At 40.9% G+C, this 21391-nt stretch overlaps 1 protein-coding gene across 1 annotated transcript in view; it reads right to left on the bottom strand.

The window, feature by feature from the left end:
• The window catches only part of LOC138961567 (uncharacterized), a 39394-nt gene extending 27641 nt beyond the window's left edge, over positions 1-11753 (bottom strand). Inside the window, exons 1-2 of the mRNA XM_070333231.1 lie at positions 11626-11753; positions 8188-8339 (exon numbers count right to left, since the gene is read on the bottom strand). Coding sequence (XP_070189332.1) covers positions 8188-8211 — 24 coding nt within the window. The 5' untranslated portion in view covers positions 8212-8339; positions 11626-11753. The remainder of the gene's footprint in view (positions 1-8187; positions 8340-11625) is intronic.
• Between the last annotated feature and the right edge of the window lie 9638 nt (positions 11754-21391).

Genomic DNA, 21391 nt, shown 5'->3' with positions numbered 1-21391 from the left:
TTAGGGGAATCAAGAATTGACTTCTAAGCTTCATTTTTTTTCTTTGTGTATATACTATAATTCAATACAAGGTATCTCCAAACATTATTTATCAGAAAATGTTCGTAAATTTGTTTATTTTACAAGCTGAAATTGTCGTACGAAAAGAACTGAATGCGAAAACAAACAAAAGGTCAAGGTCATAACCGGGAGTGTTTAGTGTTTGCATTCTCTCCCTTGAAGTTGTTGAAAAAAAGTTTTCCGTCCTAAGTTTTCTGTTCTGTCTCAACAAAAACTTTCTCTTTCCATTTCTCTTACTGCATGATTACACTTTTTTTTTTATCTGTAGGTTACACAACACCTGTGCACAACACAACACAACTTGGTATGAGCTCTGACGCAATGACGTCACACAGTCGTGTGCAGAGTTGTCCGGCCTTGCCTCTGGCATTCCGGCGGAACTCGCGAGAAGGCAACACGCGAAATCTGCACTCTGAATCTTCCGCATTTATCGACATGGTCTCTAGTTGTAGTGTTAAACATTGCCATAACAGACAAGATAGAGATAGGGACAGAAGATTCTTTTCTGTTCCATTTGTTGTCAACGGAAAGGGCAAAGAGACAAGGGATTTGACTGCACGACGCGGGCGAGAATGGTTGGCACAGCTTCAGCTGAAGAATTTCAACTTTGAATCAACAGCTAGGACTAGGAGATACGTGTGCTCTGATCATTTTGTCAATGGTAAGTAGTCTACTCATGCTTTTGTTCACCTGCCTTGGTTAGTCTGTGTTTTATGCAAGCTGTGTTGTGATGGTAGTGTGCGGACAGTCGGTCAGTCCTGCACCGAGTGCAGTCTATGACTGAGTGAGTCAGTCTTACACTTACTCTCAGTATAACAACTTATCATGGTTGCCCAAAACCATGACTTGTGAGAATGCCATAGGTGTGAAATACTTGGATTTGATAATCAGAATTTATTTGAACACTAAATGGTCATTGTTGATACAACTTTATAGTTCAGTTTTAAAGGGTAGATCTGTGTCTAGATTTACTCATTCATTTTGTTTGGGTGACTTATTTTTAAAATAACTCCCAATCCATAATTTACAATACATTTGCCTTTGATTTTTTTTGCAGGGCAACCATCTGTGGGAAGTAAACACCTACTTTGAAACTTGGATATGGTGCAGGGACACAGCCTGGCAGCCAACAAGGACAGTACCAGCGACTCAAGGAGAGGAAGAAGCTTGTGGGGAGTGAGTCAACTCCTTCTCACCCTAATTTAGCAGAGGATGCTGTTGATGGCGACGGTGAAGGTACTTCGGATACAGCAGAACTGGCTGCTCCTCTTCCCGAGAGAGGTGACTGTGGCGGTACTTACTGCCAGACTGAAACCTATGACAATTTTGCCTGGATTTCTAAAGATGAAGAAAAGCAGCAACGGGATGAACTAAACAGGCTGGTGCTAGAAACTCGGGAACTTAAAGACGAACTTGCCAAGAAAAAAAATGACACTTGATTCTTTGAGGGACAATGACGATACTGTACGATATTTTACTGGGATTTCTAATTTCTTCACACTTGTTACATTATTTGATTTTCTTGCATGGCATTTGCCAACACACTCGCGCAGAGCACTGACACAGTTTCAAGCTCTTATTCATGCATATACGCCTTAACACACCTCTGCAACACCTTTTCTGTGTCAAGAACAACTGCCAGCAAAGTTTTTCACGAGACTGTGCATATCATGTACCACAGACTGCGGCCACTTGTTTTATGGACAGACAGGCGAAGTAGAAAGACAAGTCTACCGCCACAGTTCCTTCCCTATCCATGGAACAGAGTAGTCATCTTGAACACACACGGCCAGTACCGTGTAACTGGCCTTGGCACGGAACGATCCAAGGGGGGCAATCTCAGTCATCTCAAAGAGGGAAATCCAAACGCAATCCGCTTTGTTCGATTTTATGGGCTTGGACGATAGAGAAAAATAAGAAAAGCAAAAGCTGGAGTCCAGTCTGGACGAAACTGCTATCAAGAACGCAGAATTGATTTTTTTCTGAGTTTTTTTTTAGCCGTAAGCCCCATGTTTATCGGAGCAGGAAACTCTTCCATAGTGAGGCCCCTTTGTTGGTTTCACTGCGGCCGCATTGTGAACAGCAGTTAAACATGGCGCTTACGGCTAAAAAAAAACTCAGAAGAAATTAATTCTGCGTTCTTGATAGCAGTTTCGTCCAGACTGGACTCCAGCTTTTGCTTTTCTTATTTTTCTCTATCGTCCAAGCCCGTAAAATCGAACAAAGCGGATTGCGTTTGGATTTCCCTCTTTGAGATGACTGAGATTGCCCCCCTTGGATCGTTCCGTGCCAAGGTCAGTTGCACAGTACATGTACTGGCCGTGTGTGTTCAAGATGCAGAGTAGTGTCCATTATTGACTGTTTTGAAATATATTCATTGAGAGACCCTCCAGTGTTGATGCTAGTGCACTCACCTGGTCAAACTACAAGCACAACAATACAATTAAATACCTAATATCAATTACACCTCAAGGCCATATTTCTTTTATTTCTAAAGGGTGGGGTGGGCTTTCAAGTGACAAGCACATCACTGCAAATAGTAGGTATCTAGACAATATTGTACAAAATGATGTGATTTTGGCCGACAGGGGATTTGACATTAATGAACTAGTGGCTATGAGAGGTGCACAAGTGAAAATCCCTGCCTTCACAAGAGGGAAGAGTCAGCTTACAGCTTATGAGATAGTCAACACGCAAACTAGCTAATCTGAGAATTTATGTTGAGCGAGTTATCGGTATTCTTTGTGGAAAGTACAAAATTCTGAACTCTGATATTCTGACTGATCTTTTGTTTGCAAGGGAAGAGGAAGAAGTGGTAACACTGGACAAAATAGTCACTGTATCATCTGGGCTTGTCAATGTTTGCACTGGTATCATGTGATTCTTGCTGTGACGCTGCATAAACACAGCCTAGTGAACTGAAGGCATTGTTTAGACTAGAGAATATGTTAATTAAACTGTGGTGTATTGTATCTGATTCTGATGTCTCGCATGAGCAGTAGCAATAGTCTTTCTGTTATGTTTTCACTGGACGGAATCTTGAATTTGAAGATGAAGGCATTGTTTAAAGAATGTGTTAATTAAACTGTGGTGTATTGTATCTGATTCAGGTGTCTCACATGAGCAGAAGCAACAGTTTTTCTGTTATCATGTTTTCACTGGATGGAATCTTGAATTTGAATATACATGTGTATATGATCTGACCTGCTGCTATTTCCTTCCAATTCAAGAGCAGATTTCACTCTTTCTATCACACACACACACACACACACACACACCACTTTAACATACACTTTGAAATCATTTTGCATAAATGTGACATGTATTGACACAACTGACAAAGGTTGAATTATGCTGATTAACCTCAAAATAGCTCTACACAGGAAACAAGATAAGGAGCATTGAAAAATTAAATGGCCTACACTTGAAATGCGAGCACACATTTAAACTACCAATAACATGCAACTGCAAGCAACACTGAACATACCACTACCAGTATTGCAGGTATGGAGCCAAAGTGAAGAGAACACTTTCACTAAATGTTCAAAATTGAAATAACATACTGTGGGTATGTGAGTCATTAACTATTCATTATGATCAATAGACCTGTGCGCTTTTTTGCAGAAATAAGTGTGTTCAATTTTGTTGTCATCAAAACAGAACTAGTTGATGATAGAAACTAACTTTCAGTTCCACTGCCAATTTAAACACTGTATTATTTGACTGTACTGATGCAGAACTATGCTGGACCACACACTCTTATTTGTTCCCTAAATCAAGCAGCCAATCCGTGTCACTGGAAACATCATCTAACTTACTCTCGGACAAAGTAATGATATCATATACGTACAAATCCTGCAGGAAATCGGGGTATTTGATTTTGGATAATGCACCACTAAGACTAACTAGAGCAACGCAGGGCAGCTCTGTACATGTATGGTCACATTTAACGTTATTCGTTAAAGGGTTTTTATCGTGTGCCTGTTCTTGCTCCGTCACGCCAGTTACTAAAAAATCTCAAATCATGTGCCTGTTGCTGGTCAAAAACGGTTTTATTACATGCAAATCTGTTCCGTTCTTCCTTTTCTATACCATATGTATTATAGAACAGTCATGAAATAGATCAACAGTTCCCATGTCATGTGTAACAGAACTTTAAAGGCACAGTAAGCCTCCCGTAAACCATCACAGATACTGTCAGGCTTTCACACACAGTACAAACACCCTTTCATTTAAACACTCACCGCTTGAGAACATCCTAGGTGCCCTCCGTAAAGAGCGAGCAATTTTCAAAGAATTTATTTTTGCGTGGTTTATCTTACCCCTGAGCCATCGTGAACCCTTGTGATCCAGTTTCCTTTTTTCACAATGTAGTCGTCAGTTTGTAATTTGAATGCGACGCGCTGTAAGCTTATCTGCAATAGCACGTTATTATGTACCTCTGAATCTAAACGAAACAAACGGCTGTGATTCACAAGAACTCGAGCGATGGCTTTTGACTGTTCAGAGGAACTGGCGATAGGCATAAACCATCGTCTGCTACGAGAACCACGACCTTGCGTGACCCTGCTTCCGGGCTTTTCTTTTTTCAAACTTTCAAAACTTCGAATTGCACTGATCTTGTCTGGATGAAAAAAGAATTCTTTTATGATTTAAGAATGTTTGTGTAACAAGCTGTCAATTTATTATTTAGATTTTAAAAGCGCCAAAACGCCAAAACGCACCACGGTCCGATTTTGTTATCAGACAATCCGCAAAATTATTTCTTTGAAAATTGTTCGCTCTTTACGTAGGGCACCTAGGATGTTCCCTTTCGGTGAGCGTTCAAATGGAAGGGTGTTTGTACTGTGTATAAAAGCCTGACAGTATTTGTGATGGTTTACGGGAGGCATACTGTGCTGTTGATCATTCATGCGGCGCGCATCTTCCTGAACCAATATCTCAAATCTCAAAACTTCGTTTTTCTAGCACACGCTCGCACTTGTGTCATTGTTTTTATTTTCAGGACTTGCTACCCGCGTCGCTGAAGTGGGACAGACTGGCCGACACACAGTCTCGCAACTCCTCACAGGCTGGCTGTGTGACACATTTCGGATTAAAGATTGCTTTTACAGGGATCACGTGACTGCCGCTCAAATAACGGTACCCTCAAAATCGACTGGACAAAAACGGAAGGACCCAATTACAAATCAATCAACAAATCACAATAGGCAAACCTGTGCCAGCTGTACATACGAGAACAAAGCCAAATCAAGTATCGACCCAGAAAAGGTTGTTTTGTTTAGCCAGCTCGCGTAGAATACAGAATACAGTATTTATTGAGCCAAGTGACATTAAAAAACATTTAAAGCACAAGGAATTTCGTGTAGTGTTGGTAAAATCACGCACACACACACACACCCACACATACACTGACATACACACCAACACACACACGCCCACAGTATTACCTGTGCTATGCTATTCCTACTGATGCAGGTGTCAAATACATGAGCGGTCAAAAACTTTGTATTTTAACAATGACTTGGTAGATTGCTTTGAAATTTTTTGAATATTTTACCGACATACTAGACGTACTTGGAGCAATTTGGGATCGTTACACGTATTTGTTCAGATGTTATAGAATGTTTTGGAACATGTTCTTAAACTCGTCATTGGATATTTCACTTGTGTCCAACGAAATAATGACTTCGCATGTCTTTGGACACATGATTGATATAAACACCGCAAAAGTTGTATATGCGTGTAAGCTCTGACGCAAATTTGCTAGGCCTGTAAACACGCTTGATATTTTAGGGATTATTATGGTGCCACAGTGATACCTAGCTAAGCGTGACCGCAGCATGTTTTGAGAGAAGCGCAGCGATAACCGCTGTCATTGTGAAACAGCGTGAACGTTCCATTTTTACACCCCCGGTATAGGGGTGTGTATAGGTTTCGCTCGATGTGTTTGTTTGTTTGGGTGTGTGTTTGTGTTCGCATATAGATCTCAAGAATGAACGGACCGATCGTCACCAAACTTGGTGAACAGGTTCTATACATTCCTGAGACGGTCCTTACAAAAATTGGGACCAGTCAAACACACGGTTAGGGAGTTATTGGTGGATTAAGATTCTACAAGGATTTATAGAGGCACATATTAATGGTCAAAGGGAAATAACCTTCTCAGTTGGTTGCAGTGAGAATGTTTATTTCCCTTTGACCAACGGGGGTGTTTTTCCTACCTCGGAGGAATTTCTTGTTTGCTCATGTGATTGCATGACTGGCAAATTTACGCCAGTGGTTACACGAAAATGAAACTTCGACAGTATCTGTATCTATCATTTATTTGGAGACACGTTACGCCGAAGAAACGTACCCAGACGGTTGTTACACCCAGCTGTGTACCCAGGACATCGACGTTGCGTGTGGGTATGCTCACTTAAATTAGATTATCTCAGGCATTACGTCAAAGCTGACATCAAGCTATATACGTATTAACTTCTTAACGCCTCTGCCACTTGGTAGTATAATTTTAACCGAGATAGATGTAGTTTTCTAGGCGAGAAAATAAAAAATACCGTATCTATGAGAGTACATTTTATGTTTCTATCCTGAGGTCCCAAGCCCGGCTGAAAAAGGAGGAGGGTTGGGCGTGGGGTTAGCACCCCCACCCTGCAAAAAAAAGACTTCGCTACAGAAACGTCAACAACAGAAGAAACAGAAAACTTTGAGCTGTTGTTGGCGGCCCATACCCTGACAGGAGTGACGGGCATTGAATTGAATTGAATCCTGAGGTTTTGGGATACAAGTGAACAATCCGAGTTTAAAAACTTTTTCGGAAACATTGCGTCACATCTGTGTCAAACACAGCGAATAAAAAAAAAATAGTCTCTGCACTCGCTCTCTTTAAATCCCCCTTGGTCGACCTCTTAAACCTTAGGTGAGTCACTCAAATCTTCGTCCAAGTTTGGAATGGTTAACCAGAGACTGCAGTGGCAAACGCATAAACCCAATGGTATGACTGCGTTGCAGCATTTTGTCAATATTCCCATGAATGATATCTATCTATTTGGTGACGAGGTTAAAAATCAATTAGGAACTGTGTTTTGACACCTTTTGGAACAAATGTGGGGAGTGGGCGGTTACAAGGTGCTATACCCATACACAGTTTTTGACACAAAGTAGGGGATGGGCGTTTGCTCGATACTGAGCGCTTACAAGGTAGTTTACGGTTTGTTTGGCTTTTCTTTTCCTTGATTTTGTTATATATAAGCCAAACAAAGAATTTCAAGTGGCAGCCCAAATTTTCAACCTGATGCCAGGCCTTCCTCAGGGGCGTGTAATTCTGCGAGACGCCAATTCATGCATCAATTACCAAGCAACACAATACCATGGTTAATTCAGTTACGAATCACAAAGCAAATATTTCAAAGATAAAATTTACATTCAAGCTAAGATCTACTTTCGTTTTGATTGTAATATTACCCAATATTGACGGACTGTGTGATGATATCTTCTGCTATGGTCTGTTGAGACAGTGATATCAAAATCGAGAAGTGAGGTCGAGATTTTGATATCACTGTCGAAATAGACCAAAAGCAGAAGATATCATCACACAGTCAGTCAATGTTATATATATTGCTAATTCTCTGGACATTTTGTATTTACTGTAAAGAAATTACAAACGTATTTGTCTCAGTTTTGCATGGCTGTTCCATATCCCTCCCTCTGATTATTATTTCTTTTTGTTCACTCTTTTCTTGTACTTTTCAGTATTTCAAAATGTCTTTTCTTTCAAAAAGTCTTTAGTCACTCGCTCAACTAAATTCTAGGATCATTACATTTTCATATATATTTGTTTGTTTTTAAATGTAGGTGTTTTTGTTTTTGAAGTGGGGAAGCAATAAAGAGGTCGTCGATATCAACACTGATATCGACGGAAATGTCGTCGATATCACTTTTGCACTGAGCTCAGTTTTGCCCAATTGACCAATGGAAATCCACGTAACATAATGAAATAGCAATATATTATAATATATTATTATATATATAGTATAAAATAAGATAACAACAAGGAGCAATTTCACACAGAAAAAGACAAAAACAAAGATTATAATAGGTGAACGTGACACTGAAACTACTCACTTCACACAACTGCAGGCCAGCCATCGTGTGATGAAAACACTTCCGTGTTGAAGCCACCGAGTGTCGCCTCTGGTCCAATTCAAGAACATAGGCGCCTGAAGTGTTGACTGCTGAAATTCCTGTTGCCGTCACTTCGCACGAATGCACGATGCCTGATTCATTGATTAATTGAGTAACAACAACAACGACAACAACGTAATCGAACTCACGGTGGAGACACGTTACGCCGAAGAAACGTACCCAGACGGTTGTTACACCCAGTTGTGTACCCAGGACATCGACGTTGCGTGTGGGTATGCTCACTTAAATTAGATTATCTCAGGCATTACGTCAAAGCTGACATCAAGCTATATACGTATTAACTTCTTAACGCCTCTGCCACTTGGTAGTATAATTTTAACCGAGATAGATGTAGTTTTCTAGGCGAGAAAATCGAAAATACTGCATCTTTCACACGTGTATTTAGTGCATTGACCTGTTCATCGGAAAACACGAAATGTAGGCTACTTACAGACCAAAAATATGTACTGAAACAAAGAAGAAATCACAACAATCTATCAGAGTAAATTTTATGTTTCTAATCGAAAGGAAAGGGGGTTAAAATGAAGAATGTTTGTGTGTCGTGTTACGGTCCCCAGAATCAGCTGGTTACGGGCCCCGCAAAAAAAGTGTTTCGCAGAACTTTGTTACGCGCTCCAGTCGCACAACTTTTAATTCTGACATCTTTAGTCATAATATATCTGTGAAAAATGACAGGCAGTCACACTCCGTTGTACCCAGGACTTTCTCTCAATCTCTCTGTCTATTTTTCACGGGTTCGGAGTTGGTGTATTTCAGCAGGGGAATGGAGATCTCGGGTGTGATCGCTGATAGCTTCCTCGACATCAGCGCAATAGAAGAGGTTAAAACTGAACCAGCGCCAATATTATCCTCCAAACCAAAGGCAAAGAAGCCTGTTCAGAAGTTCCAGTGTTCTGATTGTGGTAAATGATACAGTCAGAAACGTAATCTGTGTGCCCGTGAGAAAACAATTCACAGGAAAGAGCCAGAAGGGAAACATGTTTGTGGTCTCTGCTCAAAAACATTCGAAAGGCCACGCGATTTGTACAACCATTCCAACAGTGTGCATATGACCAAGCTCACGCCACACAAATGCAACGCATGTGGAAAAGATTACGCCAGTAGCAGGTCATTGGAAGCGTCGAGGCATGGATGTCACAAAGAAACCATTGAAACGCACAAGTGTCCCTTGCCTTCTTGTGAAAAGACATTTGCATAAAGAAAGTAGATGCGCGATCATGAAAAAGTCTCATGGGGGAAAGACACTACCGCTATGAGAGGTGTTTAATGCATTTCAAGTTTCGCGAGCAAGTTCGTCGCCATCTGAGAAAATGTTTTGAGTAGATGTTTACGTTTTCTCTGTGTGGGCCACTGAACCTCGATTTACGAACTTTTTGTTTTTAAATGAGCCTTACGATCGAGCGTTTCATTGTTCATTCTGTAGAAAAGACAGTTTCTACACGTCCAGTGTGTAATTAAGCTGCTGATTAAGCAATGGTTTTACTTTTTAAAATAAGACTTACTAATGTTTTGTGTTGTGGGGTTTTTTTCTGTAGAAATAACTAATTTTACTCGTCTGGGTACGTTTCTTCGGCGTAACGTGTCTCCGCCGTGCTGTATGTATGAATTGAACATTAGCACTTCTGTATGTGAGTCATGTGACGTGAGAGTCTAACCAAAAATCATATCTAAGGTAGATGAGACTATAAAAGAGTGCAAATATGTGTTATCCTACACACGTGAGATCGAGAGACCACGTATTAGATAACAATATCGTTCAAACCACACGTGTGTATATCATGTTCGAGGGTCAACTGACAAGTATATATCGGGCCCGACCAGGAAGGAGCTGACTTACGAGTCTAGAAAAAGTTTACATTTCAACATTGTCCCTCCGGACCTCCACACACTTGTTCCATCTGTGCCTGCGATCCTTATTGCCGTTGCTGCAGAAGCCTAAGCTTTGTATTTCAACCGTTGGAAGTCCTCAAAAGCAGCAATGACGTCATTGTCCGTTTCGTAGTGCTCAACCCTTGGGTACTTCCTCATGGTTGCAAACATAATAATTATATTTTGAGGGTGCCACATCTGGCGAATACAGCGGATGGTTAACGATCTCCAAGCCGCATTAATGATTTTTTCCATGGAAACCAAGGCCTTTCGGGCAGGGTCGTTGTCTTAACGGAGCAACATTCCTTTCCGGAGCGTTCCTCTGTGCTTAGCCTTGATATGCTCTCTTAGTTGAACTGTGCAAGCTCCGTGTGCTTTTAATTTTGTGTGAATTTTCTTAATACTAATAAACCTTAAATTAAGGTGCTTTGCGTGTGTCTGCCTCGCTCAACATTTCCCTTCCTTCAACAACAACAACAACAACAACAACAACAACAACAACAACAAACAAAAGTTAAAAACTCTCTATAGTATAGTTACTCTTTACTGATCCTTAGAACAAGATCTCTTTTGACACTGTATCATGTACAAATAGCTTCATGTACTTTAAATAATTGTTTATGGATATGTATATGCTCCTATATTAGCTCTGGCTTGCTAACATTGTTTGTTATTAATGTGTACTGTTGATTAAAATACATCACATTTTACATCGATCGAGACATGACAGATATTGTTCTCCGAGACAGCGCTGGCGGACGAGGTGAATAGCGACTGTTTATATATGTGTCAAATGTCATAGTTTGGTCAATAATACAAATAATATTTATGTTAAAAATTACTGTTATTTTTCTTCTTTGTTTGGACGATTTTTTACGATCAACACACAATTACGCACTCTTTTGTAGTCTCGGCCAGCCGCCTAAATATAGAGTTTTAATCACCACCACTAATGTTCAACATAACATCAATACAACAACAACATCACCACCACCACCACCAAACCCAACAACAACAACAACAACAACAACAACAAGAAGGGTTGCGTCTGATACTTTGCAGCTCGCTTTACGCAGGGAGTAATCAATCCGAATTTGCATGAGTTAACCCGGACACCTGACATGACTATATGAAATACTATTACTTGATCTTGTCTCACCTTACCTGACCTCACCTTAGTATTGCCTTAACTTCACTTACCTTGAAACTATAGGGCGGTATGAGTACAGCGTAGTTCGATTAGATGTAACTGTTCAGTAGTGAGACTGGCTGAACTATAAAGCGTTCCAAAGAAATGTGCACGCGATCAACACAATTTGAATAATCCTTCGCCTAGCCGCTGAAGACCACAATAACGTCATTACACGGTAGTGAGCTAAGGTTTGAAAATCCACAGTGGTGTTGACAATTAAGACATGAGTGTATATCAATAACAACAACAAAGATAATAATAAATACAACGGTGGACATGGAACTGAAAGTACTCACTTCACAGAACTGCAGGCTAATTATGAGACCGCCATCTTGCGGTGAAATTATTTCCGCGTTGTCGCCACCCAGAGTGCAGCCTGTGACCCAGTTGTGGAACAGGCTCCTGAAAAGTGCTTGCTGACAGTTTATCGACCGTCGTCACCACACCGTGGCGAGCAGTGTGGCGTTGTACAGTACCCGGCGAAAGAAACGCAACTCAGTCGAGCCCACTGTTTCAAGTGATTTTTCATCATTTTCAAATTGTCGTAAAATATGAACCAAATAAGGTAAATAAAAAAAAATGCGTGGAGGATATTTTACTGGCTCTAGGATTAGTGCATAGTATTTCATCGTTTTTGTTTTTTACTTTTTCATAAATTGTGTAATACGAATACGAATACGAATACTTTATTATCTCATACAGAGAAATTTCAGTGTGGTGCACATTAAAAGACAAAACAAATAATAAGACAACAGATAAAAATACCATACGAAGCATACTACACTCGCGCACGCATATGTACACTAACAGGAATAGTAACACTGTGTGTGTGTGTGTGTGTGTGTGTGTGTGTGTGTGTGTGTGTGTGTGTGTGTATGTGTGTGTGTGAGTGTGAGTGTGTGTGTGTATTTGTGTGCATGTGTGTGTAAATATATGTGCTAAGGTAGAGGGGACGAATGCGTTTGAGTACTTTCATACGAATCACTATCGCTAATCGATCGATGTTCAACAAAAAAAGCAACAAAAAAGCGCAGATGTCGCAGACCTATGTCTACACTATGTCTACACTATGTCGCAGGATTTTTTTCTGGTTATAGTCTGTTTGTGTAGACCAGACACTTGGTCACACATTACACCTGGTTTTCAAAGAAATCATTACGTCGATTTCTTAGAAAGAGCAGTTTGCCAAACAACCCTTTTTAACACTGTCTAAGTGATCTATGCTCATTTGTTGCAATATTAAACGCTTTGGCGAATAATTCTAAATTAATGATCTTGTTGAGAAATGAATTGCCTCAACAAGTGTCTTTACCTTGTTAAAAAATATGCATTTTTACGATTTTTGTAGCATGTTGAAGTGACACGTTTGTCTGCAATCACGACTCGCTTGACCCCTACCATGTTTAACACCATTTATGAACAAATAAAAAACAAAAACTATGAAATATTACACTAATCGTAGAGCCAGTAAAATATCCTCCACGAATCTGTTTTTCTTTTTGATTTACCTTATCTGCTTCATATTAAACGACAATTTGAAAATGATGAAAAAAATCACTTGCAACAGTGGGCTCGATTGAGTTGCGTTTCTTTCGCCGGGTACTGTACACCTGAATGAAGTAAACACCATGTACAGCCTATATGTACTGCTTAGTGATTTCAAGCCAATCAATCAATCAAATTTTATTTTACGAGGGTTGTGGCATAAGCAATATAAACGAGCTTCTTTTCAACCAGCCCTCGCCCAGAGAGGGACTATTCTAATCTTATATATACAAACGTAAAACAATTACAAAAGATAAGCATGACAGTAAAAACAAAAACAAAAAGGCAGAAAAACTATTCACATGATTATATACACGTTGTAGGCTATACATACATTCTTGCGTTATGAAATTCTGATGCTTTATGGACATATATGATCAATATGAAAATAGTCAGAACGGGCGGGGATGTAGCTCAGTCGGTAGCGCGCCAGATTTGTATCCAGTTGGCCGCTGTCAGCGTGAGTTCGTCCCCACGTTCGGCGAGAGATTTATTTCTCAGAGTCAACTTTCTGTGCAGACTCTCCTCGGTGTCCGAACACCCCCGTGTGTACACGCAAGCACAAGACCAAGTGCGCACGAAAGCGATCCTGTAATCCATGTCAGAGTTCGGTGGGTTATAGAAACACGAAAACACCTAGCATGCATGCTTCCTCCGAAAACGGCGTATGGCTGCCTAAATGGCGGGGTAAAAAACGGTCATACACGTAAAATTTCACTCGTGCAAAAAAAAAAACCACGAGTATACGTGGGAGTTTCAGCCCACGAACGCAGAAGAAGAAGAAGAAGAAAATAGTCAGAACGAAGTCTTCCATCACTGTGACTTTTCGTAATTTGACATTAAATGTAATAAGAGGTGTTTTTTGAAAGTATTGAGACTTGAGGTGTTTTTTGAAAGTATTTAACTCTCCTAGAGGGGCCCGGTTAGCTCTACAGTTTGTACACCACTGGACTTGTGATCCTAAGGTCGCAGGTTCGCCTCCGGGCCGGGACGGACACGGGTCAACTTTATGTGCAGACCCAGAGATGGTAGTCATGTCACTACGGTGGCACCTAAAAGTCCTCGGTCAGTCATTCTGCCATAAATGCAGATGGCTGATACCACCTAATCACGCCGTAAAGCTGTAAAGGCGTAAAGCTAGAATTATCATATAACCCAAATCTTCCTGTAGGGGCGACCACCCCCAACCAGGCGCGTTCACAGGTGGCGGATAGTGTGATGGCCTTCAGATATGGAGGTTAGCTGCGAAATAAGCCAGGCTTGCCAGGACGAATAAGCAGTCGCGGACCAACTGGCGGTGCTTCCAACAGGAGGGGGCGGGGTAACAGGTGGCACTGTTACACTCAAGAAATACCCCAGGTGTCCAATGACGGGAGCATCATGCGAACAAGAGCCGCATTTTAAGTTCTAGCCCTGGGGAAGGTCACCTCAGATAAACAAACCAGCCAGCTATGGCCAAATAGCCGGGTAGACTGGACTCGACAGCCCTGTAAAGCCACCAGTCTAGGAGAAGGATCACTCCGATATAAAAACACGCTGAAGCCGGATGAGCTGGGCCATGTATGGCGCATAACGACAGCTCAACGCATCAACGCTCATATGACAGACGACAACTCTCCTAGAGGGGCCCGGTTAGCTCTACAGTTTGTACACCACTGGACTTGTGATCCTAAGGTCGCAGGTTCGCCTCCGGGCCGGGACGGGACGGACACGGGTCAACTTTATGTGCAGACCCAGAGATGGTAGTCATGTCACTACGGTGGCACCTAAAAGTCCTCGGTCAGTCATTCTGCCATAAATGCAGATGGCTGATACCACCTAATCACGCCGTAAAGCTGTAAAGGCGTAAAGCTAGAATTATCATATAACCCAAATCTGGTCATGTTGAACTATCGTTGAACATAAAATATCATTGAAACGGTGAAGACCACACAAACTACCAGAGAAATATCTAGGCGTTGCCTAAAATAGTAGCCAATGTAGTAGGTGGCTGCATGTTTATACGTGCGGCGGTCCGTTTTTTTGTTTGGTGTGTGTGTGTGTGTGTGTGTGTGTGTGTGTGTGTGTGTGTGTGTGTGTGTGTGTGTGTGTGTGTGTGTGTATGTATGTATGTGTGTGTATGTGTGTGTTGTGTGTGTTAGTGTGTGTATGTGTGTGTGTGTGTGTATGTGTGTGTGCCGTGTGTGTGTGAGTGTGAGCCGGTGTGTGTGTGTGTGTGTGTGTGTGTGTGTGTGTGTGTAAGTGTGTGTGCGTCGCGATATAACCTTCGTGGTTGAAAACGACGTTAAACACCAAATAAAGAATAAAGAATGTGTGTGTGTGTGTGTGTGTGTGTGTGTGTGTGTGTGTGTGTGTGTGTGTGTGTGTGTGTGTGTGTGTGTGTGTGTGTGCGTTATGTCTTAAAGGAAGGAGAGCACAACTTAATACATCTGACATCTTAAGGATCTGACAAAGGAATATCGCTTTATATAGCTATTCTGATGAACACGTGGGGGAATTCGGGGGCTGTGATTGGATGGGCTCTTCCGATTATCAAAGCATAATGCTACGGAAGTCGGCCATTTTTCTCAATAACCAAAAGCATATTGAGAAAAATGGCCGACGCATGATTCCGGTTTACCCATCTGTACCACGGCGATGTTTCTATCGACAACAGCATACACTGACAACTTAAAAATCTGTCTCAACAACTGTGTTGTGAAGTCGAATGCACTTGGAGTCAGTTTTTCTTCCAAAGTCAGAAAGCGTGTAGCGGTGTGCATGTCTGGTATCAAAATCTGAGATCAACGCATCGACGCAAAAACTGTCATTTTGTAAGTTTGGAACAACAAATCAAGGTCATAACAGCTATATAATCGCTATTGTGTTTTCAGCGTAGCAATAAGGTCCGATATTTAGACTCAAACAAGTATACGTCGGCATTATACTTGTCTCGTCTAAATATCGGACCCTATTGCTACGCTGAAAACACAATAGCTGGTAATGTTGTGTACCTATGTCGTTAATAACCGATGACGCACAACGTCTTGCTTGCAAAACGTGAGCTAGCTGAAATAGGTCATGTAGTGGTGCAGTGTATGTACAGGTGGAACTCTCACACACGCATACAACACGTACTAACACAGCTAGTGTGTTTCAGGAAGCTTCCTGGGTTCTTTTCTTTGGAGGTATGGTACGTTGTTTACCTGGATAATGGTGCAGCCATGTCCTAATACCGGAATCTAGTAGAACTACATTATCATTGGTACAGAAACCAGTAGCAGTACATTGTCAAGCAACTGTACTGTGAACCTCGACGCGTTGACACACTGATTTCAAACCGAAGCAGCTTGTCATGTACAAGTATTGTTTACCACAACTGATGAGCCGAAAACACAGAGCAAGCTGCTTCGGTTTGAAATGTGTCAACACGTCGAGGTTCATTGCTTGATAGGGAGGCCCACTGACAGTAAGCGTGAACAGACCACAGAAGACCATTTTTAGAGTGCTGTAAACAGCTTCAAAATTAAGCAATGTTCTTATAGTCCAGGTTTGAAATGTAAAAGTACCTATAGAATTGCTGTGCAAAGTTTGAAGCCTGTTAGAATTATACATTTGGAGGTATTGGACTGTAAAGTCAGGCAAATATGCGATTTTTTCACAATTGGGAAGTTATGTACAGGGCGACAAATTAAAAAAAGCAAAAAGAAATGACCTTTTCGGTTTTATTTTATAAAACAGATTGCAGCAACCACAAATGTATCACAGTTGAACCAATAAATGCAATAAAAAGGGTTTTATAGCCGATTGCAATTTTAGGCTATATTGACGTCATCACACGAAATTTAAGAAACGCGAACAAGCAAATCTTCAGTGGTTTTACAGGTAAAGATGTCATACGATATATCAAATTGAAGATCTCTTTGTGTACAATCTAGCTGTCATACTTTTGATGCTGTATAATCAAAACTTTACAACTTAAGCTTGAAAATCAATATTTTCAAAAATAATAAATTTAAAATAAAAACTATAAAATGTATTAATGTTCCGCAATGTCAATCTTTATAAACATTTGTAACCTCACATTTTAGCATATTTCCACACATTGAATGATAATAATGTTACTTCCAAACAAGAAAACACTAACTACAGCACAAGTTTGCAGTTATGCGTTATATTTTAATCTGCCTGACTGAAAATGTGTGCGTTTCTTCCTTAACCTGTATATCCGCGATTATATAGCAAATTATGTGTATGTAAGTGTGTATATATCCATGTATGCAGGTATGTATGTGTGTATGTATGTATGTATGTATGTATCCTTATGTTTTTATGTGAATCTCTCTCTCTCTCTCTCTCTCTCTCTCTCTCTCTCTCTCTCTCTCTCTCTCTCTCACACACACACACACACACACACACACACACACACACACACACATACATTCACCAACACACACACAATATCTGTTATCCTTGTTGTGGTGCAATTAAGGTCAGGTATACAGCATGACAAAATCCCCTGCAATGCAATAATGACACAAACAACAGATTTTCCAAAAAAAACTGTCATAGCAACACAGAAATTGTCTAATCAATGAAATGTAACAAATACAATTGCATAACAGAACAAAGAAACATTTGAATATAACATCAGGTATTTAGCTCCAAAAAGAAACCTAAGTCAGATCATTAGTTATGAGAACCAATTAAGAACATCAAACAACTCAGCGCCATAAAAGTCATTTCAAGTCATCAGTCACACTTTAAATGTCAAAAATCGTCGGGAAATTAATTCAGCATTATAATAATACCATCAATAAACACACAAGCATGAAGATGAAACAGAACAGACGGAAATTGTAGCACCGAAATGAATTCTGCAAACACATCGCGATCAAAGAAGAACACCAGGTGACTTTGTGTATTAAAGCCATCCGCGTTAAACAGACATTACACATTCAATGAGATGTAGGCCTACCTACAGATCAGGTAATTCCGTGCTACAAAACCCAGTGCAGATCATAGTCTAAAAGACATCGAGATATTACTAAATTATACAGTACTTCAGCGCCATATTGAAATGACACCTTTTTTTTGGAGTAACCCAAGACACACGCTTGGCTTGGAAGCCATATATTGCAGCCACAGAAGCAACAGGTGTGTGTGTGTGTGTGTGTGTGTGTGTGTATGTGTGTGTGTGTGTGTGTATGTGTGTGTATATGTGTGTGTCTGTTCGTCTGTGTGTCTGTCTGTGTGATTCTGATTAAAAGTGAATGTGCATGTCTATGGGTGTTTTTGGATTGGATTGGATTGTATATGATTTACAGTCCAGTGAGGTTACCCTCATGGAAATTCGGGCTGCTTTCTCCCCGGGGAAAGCGAGCTGCCATACATACGGCGCTACCCATATATTTTTTTTCCTGCATGCGTGTATTCATGTTTCCTGAGACTTAATGCCGTGTGAGATGGAATTTTTTTTTAACTTTATTCCAAGTCCCACGGGTATTTGATGGACATTTTTATCTATGCCTATACAATTTTGCCAGGAAAGACCCTTTTGTCAATCGTGGGATCTTTAACGTGCACACCCCAATGTAGTGTACACGAAGGGACCTCGGTTTTTCGTCTCATCCGAAAGACTGGCACTTGAACCCACCACCTAGGTTAGGAAAGTTTTGTGTAAGTATGTATGTATGTGTGTATGTATGTATGTATATATATATACAGTCGACTCCGGTTAATCGGCCACTTTTGGGACTGACTGAATTATGGCCGATTATCCGAAGTGGCCGATTATCCGAACATCGCATCGGGAAGTTCCTCAGAACAAAAATATGGGATGTTGGATGTTACTTATGGTAGCGGAAAGCGGAAGTTTCGTGCATTGGCATACGTGCTCTACATGTCTCCAAAAAATGTGTCCAGTGTCGTCTGCTTCTGTTTGGCACTGGCACGTTTCCTCACTGCAGCACAGACAACGTCCAGGCAATGCAGTTCTTCTTCCCCGAAGGCATTTTCCAGGGCATATTGAACCAATCAACCAATGCCTCGTCCACTTCATCGTCTTTTCCTCCTCTTTTCCTTTTCTTTGAGACAGACAAGCGTCCACCTACAGCTTCACTCCTGAGATGATCCTCGTCGTTAATCCATCGACAAAGGGTTTTTCTTGGGACCCCTAACTGATTTGCAAGCTGCAATTTTGATGTGTTAGGCGGATATCCTTTCACTTTGTCCAAGAATTCAAGTTTTTCCAAGACGCTGTAATCTTTCCTTTTCGTCGCCATGGTTTGTGCAAAGAGGCTTTCGGCACAAGCAAGTCAGTGTTTGACTGTCAGTTGTTTCGATCACAGTGTGTAAACTCAGTAAACTCACTGGCAGACCTTTGTGCTGTCATGTGAGTAATGATCATGGAACCACTCACAAAAACGTGAAAGTGTGAGGTGGCCGTTTAGCCGATGTGCAAAGTTTTCGTGGTGGCCGATTAACCGACAATTTTAACACATAATATGAAGAAAAGATTCGGTCCCAGGGAAAATAGGCCGATTATCCGGAATTGGCCGATTATCCGGATGGCCGATTAACCGGAATTGACTGTGTGTGTGTGTGTGTGTGTGTGTGTGTGTGTGTGTGTGTGTGCGTGTGTCCGTGTGTGTTTGTGTCTGAAATTCAGGATCCAACTGTGTCCATGTGCACGTGTGTCTGTGTTTATGTGTGTGTGTTTGTGTTCGTGTGTGCGTGAGTATGTATGCATGTGTGTGTGACTTGGAATAATAGGCCGTGAAAAGTAGGATATGCGCCGAAATGGCTGCAATCTGCTGGTCGATGTGAATGCGTGATGTATTGTGTAAAAAAATTCCATCTCACACGGCATAAATAGATCCCTGCGCCTTGAGTCCGAGTCTGGAGATACGCGCGCGATATAAGACTTCATATAATAATAATAATAATGTGTCTGTCTGTCTTTGTGATTCTGGATCAACATTTATTAGTGTGTGTGTGTGTGTGTGTGTGTGTGTGTGTGTGTGTGTGTGTGTGTGTGTGTGTGTGTGTGTGTGTGTGTGTGTTTTGTGAGAGAACGTTTTACCGAGAATTTACTTTGCAAAGTGAGTATCTACAGCTAGGTTACTTCGAAAAGGGCTTCTGCGTGCTGATCAGTCCTGTGAAGCAATTCATGTTGCAGTGAGGTAGTTACGTGTTTTGTCCACGTGTTTTTAACCAAAATGTCATTGTCCACCAACAAACCTTCTCCTTGGGTCTGTTAATGTTGCTGGGTCACGGGGTCCTGCGTGTCGTCAATAGCCTGTTTCTCATAATAATACTTGTGGCGAAGGTGAGTCATATAAGCATTTGCGGTTCTTGCATTGTTAGATCTGTTCACTATAATGGATCTACTCAAGGCCGCGTCGCAGAGACAAAAATCATTTCCACAGCCGGAAGGCTCGGTTATTCTTTTTAAAGATGTTGCTAGTTCGTTGATCTAACTTTGGTGGGGAGTTGAAAAACCTAAAATTGTAACGTATTTGCATGTGACATTTTCACGGCATGCCTTGATTTAGCCTTCGGCGGTGAAACAGTTGAAAAGCGTTTTAATTCAATCGCAAGGCAAAGTCAAACACATTTACATCAGTATGAGAACAGACTTCCGGATAGATCTGTTGCAGAGATCTTTCACTACACAATATATTTTTCTGTATATGTTTTCTTTGCGAGCTCGTGGAAAATAAGCGATAATTTCGAATTTCGGCTTGTCGCGACGTCAAGTTTTTCACTGTGCATACTCTGATACTGAACACTGCGTAACAAACTGATTCAGCTTTTGCATGACTGCGAGAGTTGATCAGCTGTTGGTTTTTCACTTCAATCGCTTGTCAAGGTCAAGCCAAAGCACATACTGATTAGAAAAATGTTACTGAACTTACTGGTAGATGTATCTCTTGAGATCAATGAGAAGAAAGATCGAGCGACTTCCTAAAACGCCTGTGTTTAAAAGAAAACACTGTGTTCAGAATTAACCCTTTCAACAACGTAATGATATTTGTGTAAGTTGCTCTTTTAAACATATAATAACAGAAAGTTGATTGTATCGCACGCAAAATTACACGAATCTGGTTAGAATATCTTTCCTTTGCGAGTCTTTGGAACTGGGGCGATAATTTCGAGTGTTTCAGCTTGCCGCGGCGTCATGCAAATAGCTGTATCACTCTGTAAATGACTAGATTCAGCCTTCGGCGGCGCAACCGTTGGATAATCGCTTCACTTCAATCGATCGGCCCGGTCAAAGTATAGCCCGTATTGATGAGAAAAGATGTTCTTCTTGTAGATTAGCCTTTTAAGATTACTGAGAGAAATGGGCGATTTCCAAAAACGCCTGTGTCAAAACAAAAACACTGTGTTCAGAATCAACTATATTCACAACATGTTAATAGTAATTATGAGTCGCTCAGCGGAATACATAATTACAAAGGATTGATCTGATGGTATGCAAAATGTCAGTAAACTGCATCTAATACTTTTTCCTTGCGAGATCTCAGAACATAC

The sequence above is a fragment of the Littorina saxatilis genome, linkage group LG3 (assembly GCF_037325665.1).
Source record: "Littorina saxatilis isolate snail1 linkage group LG3, US_GU_Lsax_2.0, whole genome shotgun sequence".
Classification (NCBI taxonomy): Eukaryota; Metazoa; Mollusca; class Gastropoda; order Littorinimorpha; family Littorinidae; genus Littorina; species Littorina saxatilis.
Note: the sequence above shows the minus strand (reverse complement) of the source record. Positions and strands in the feature narration are given on the sequence as shown.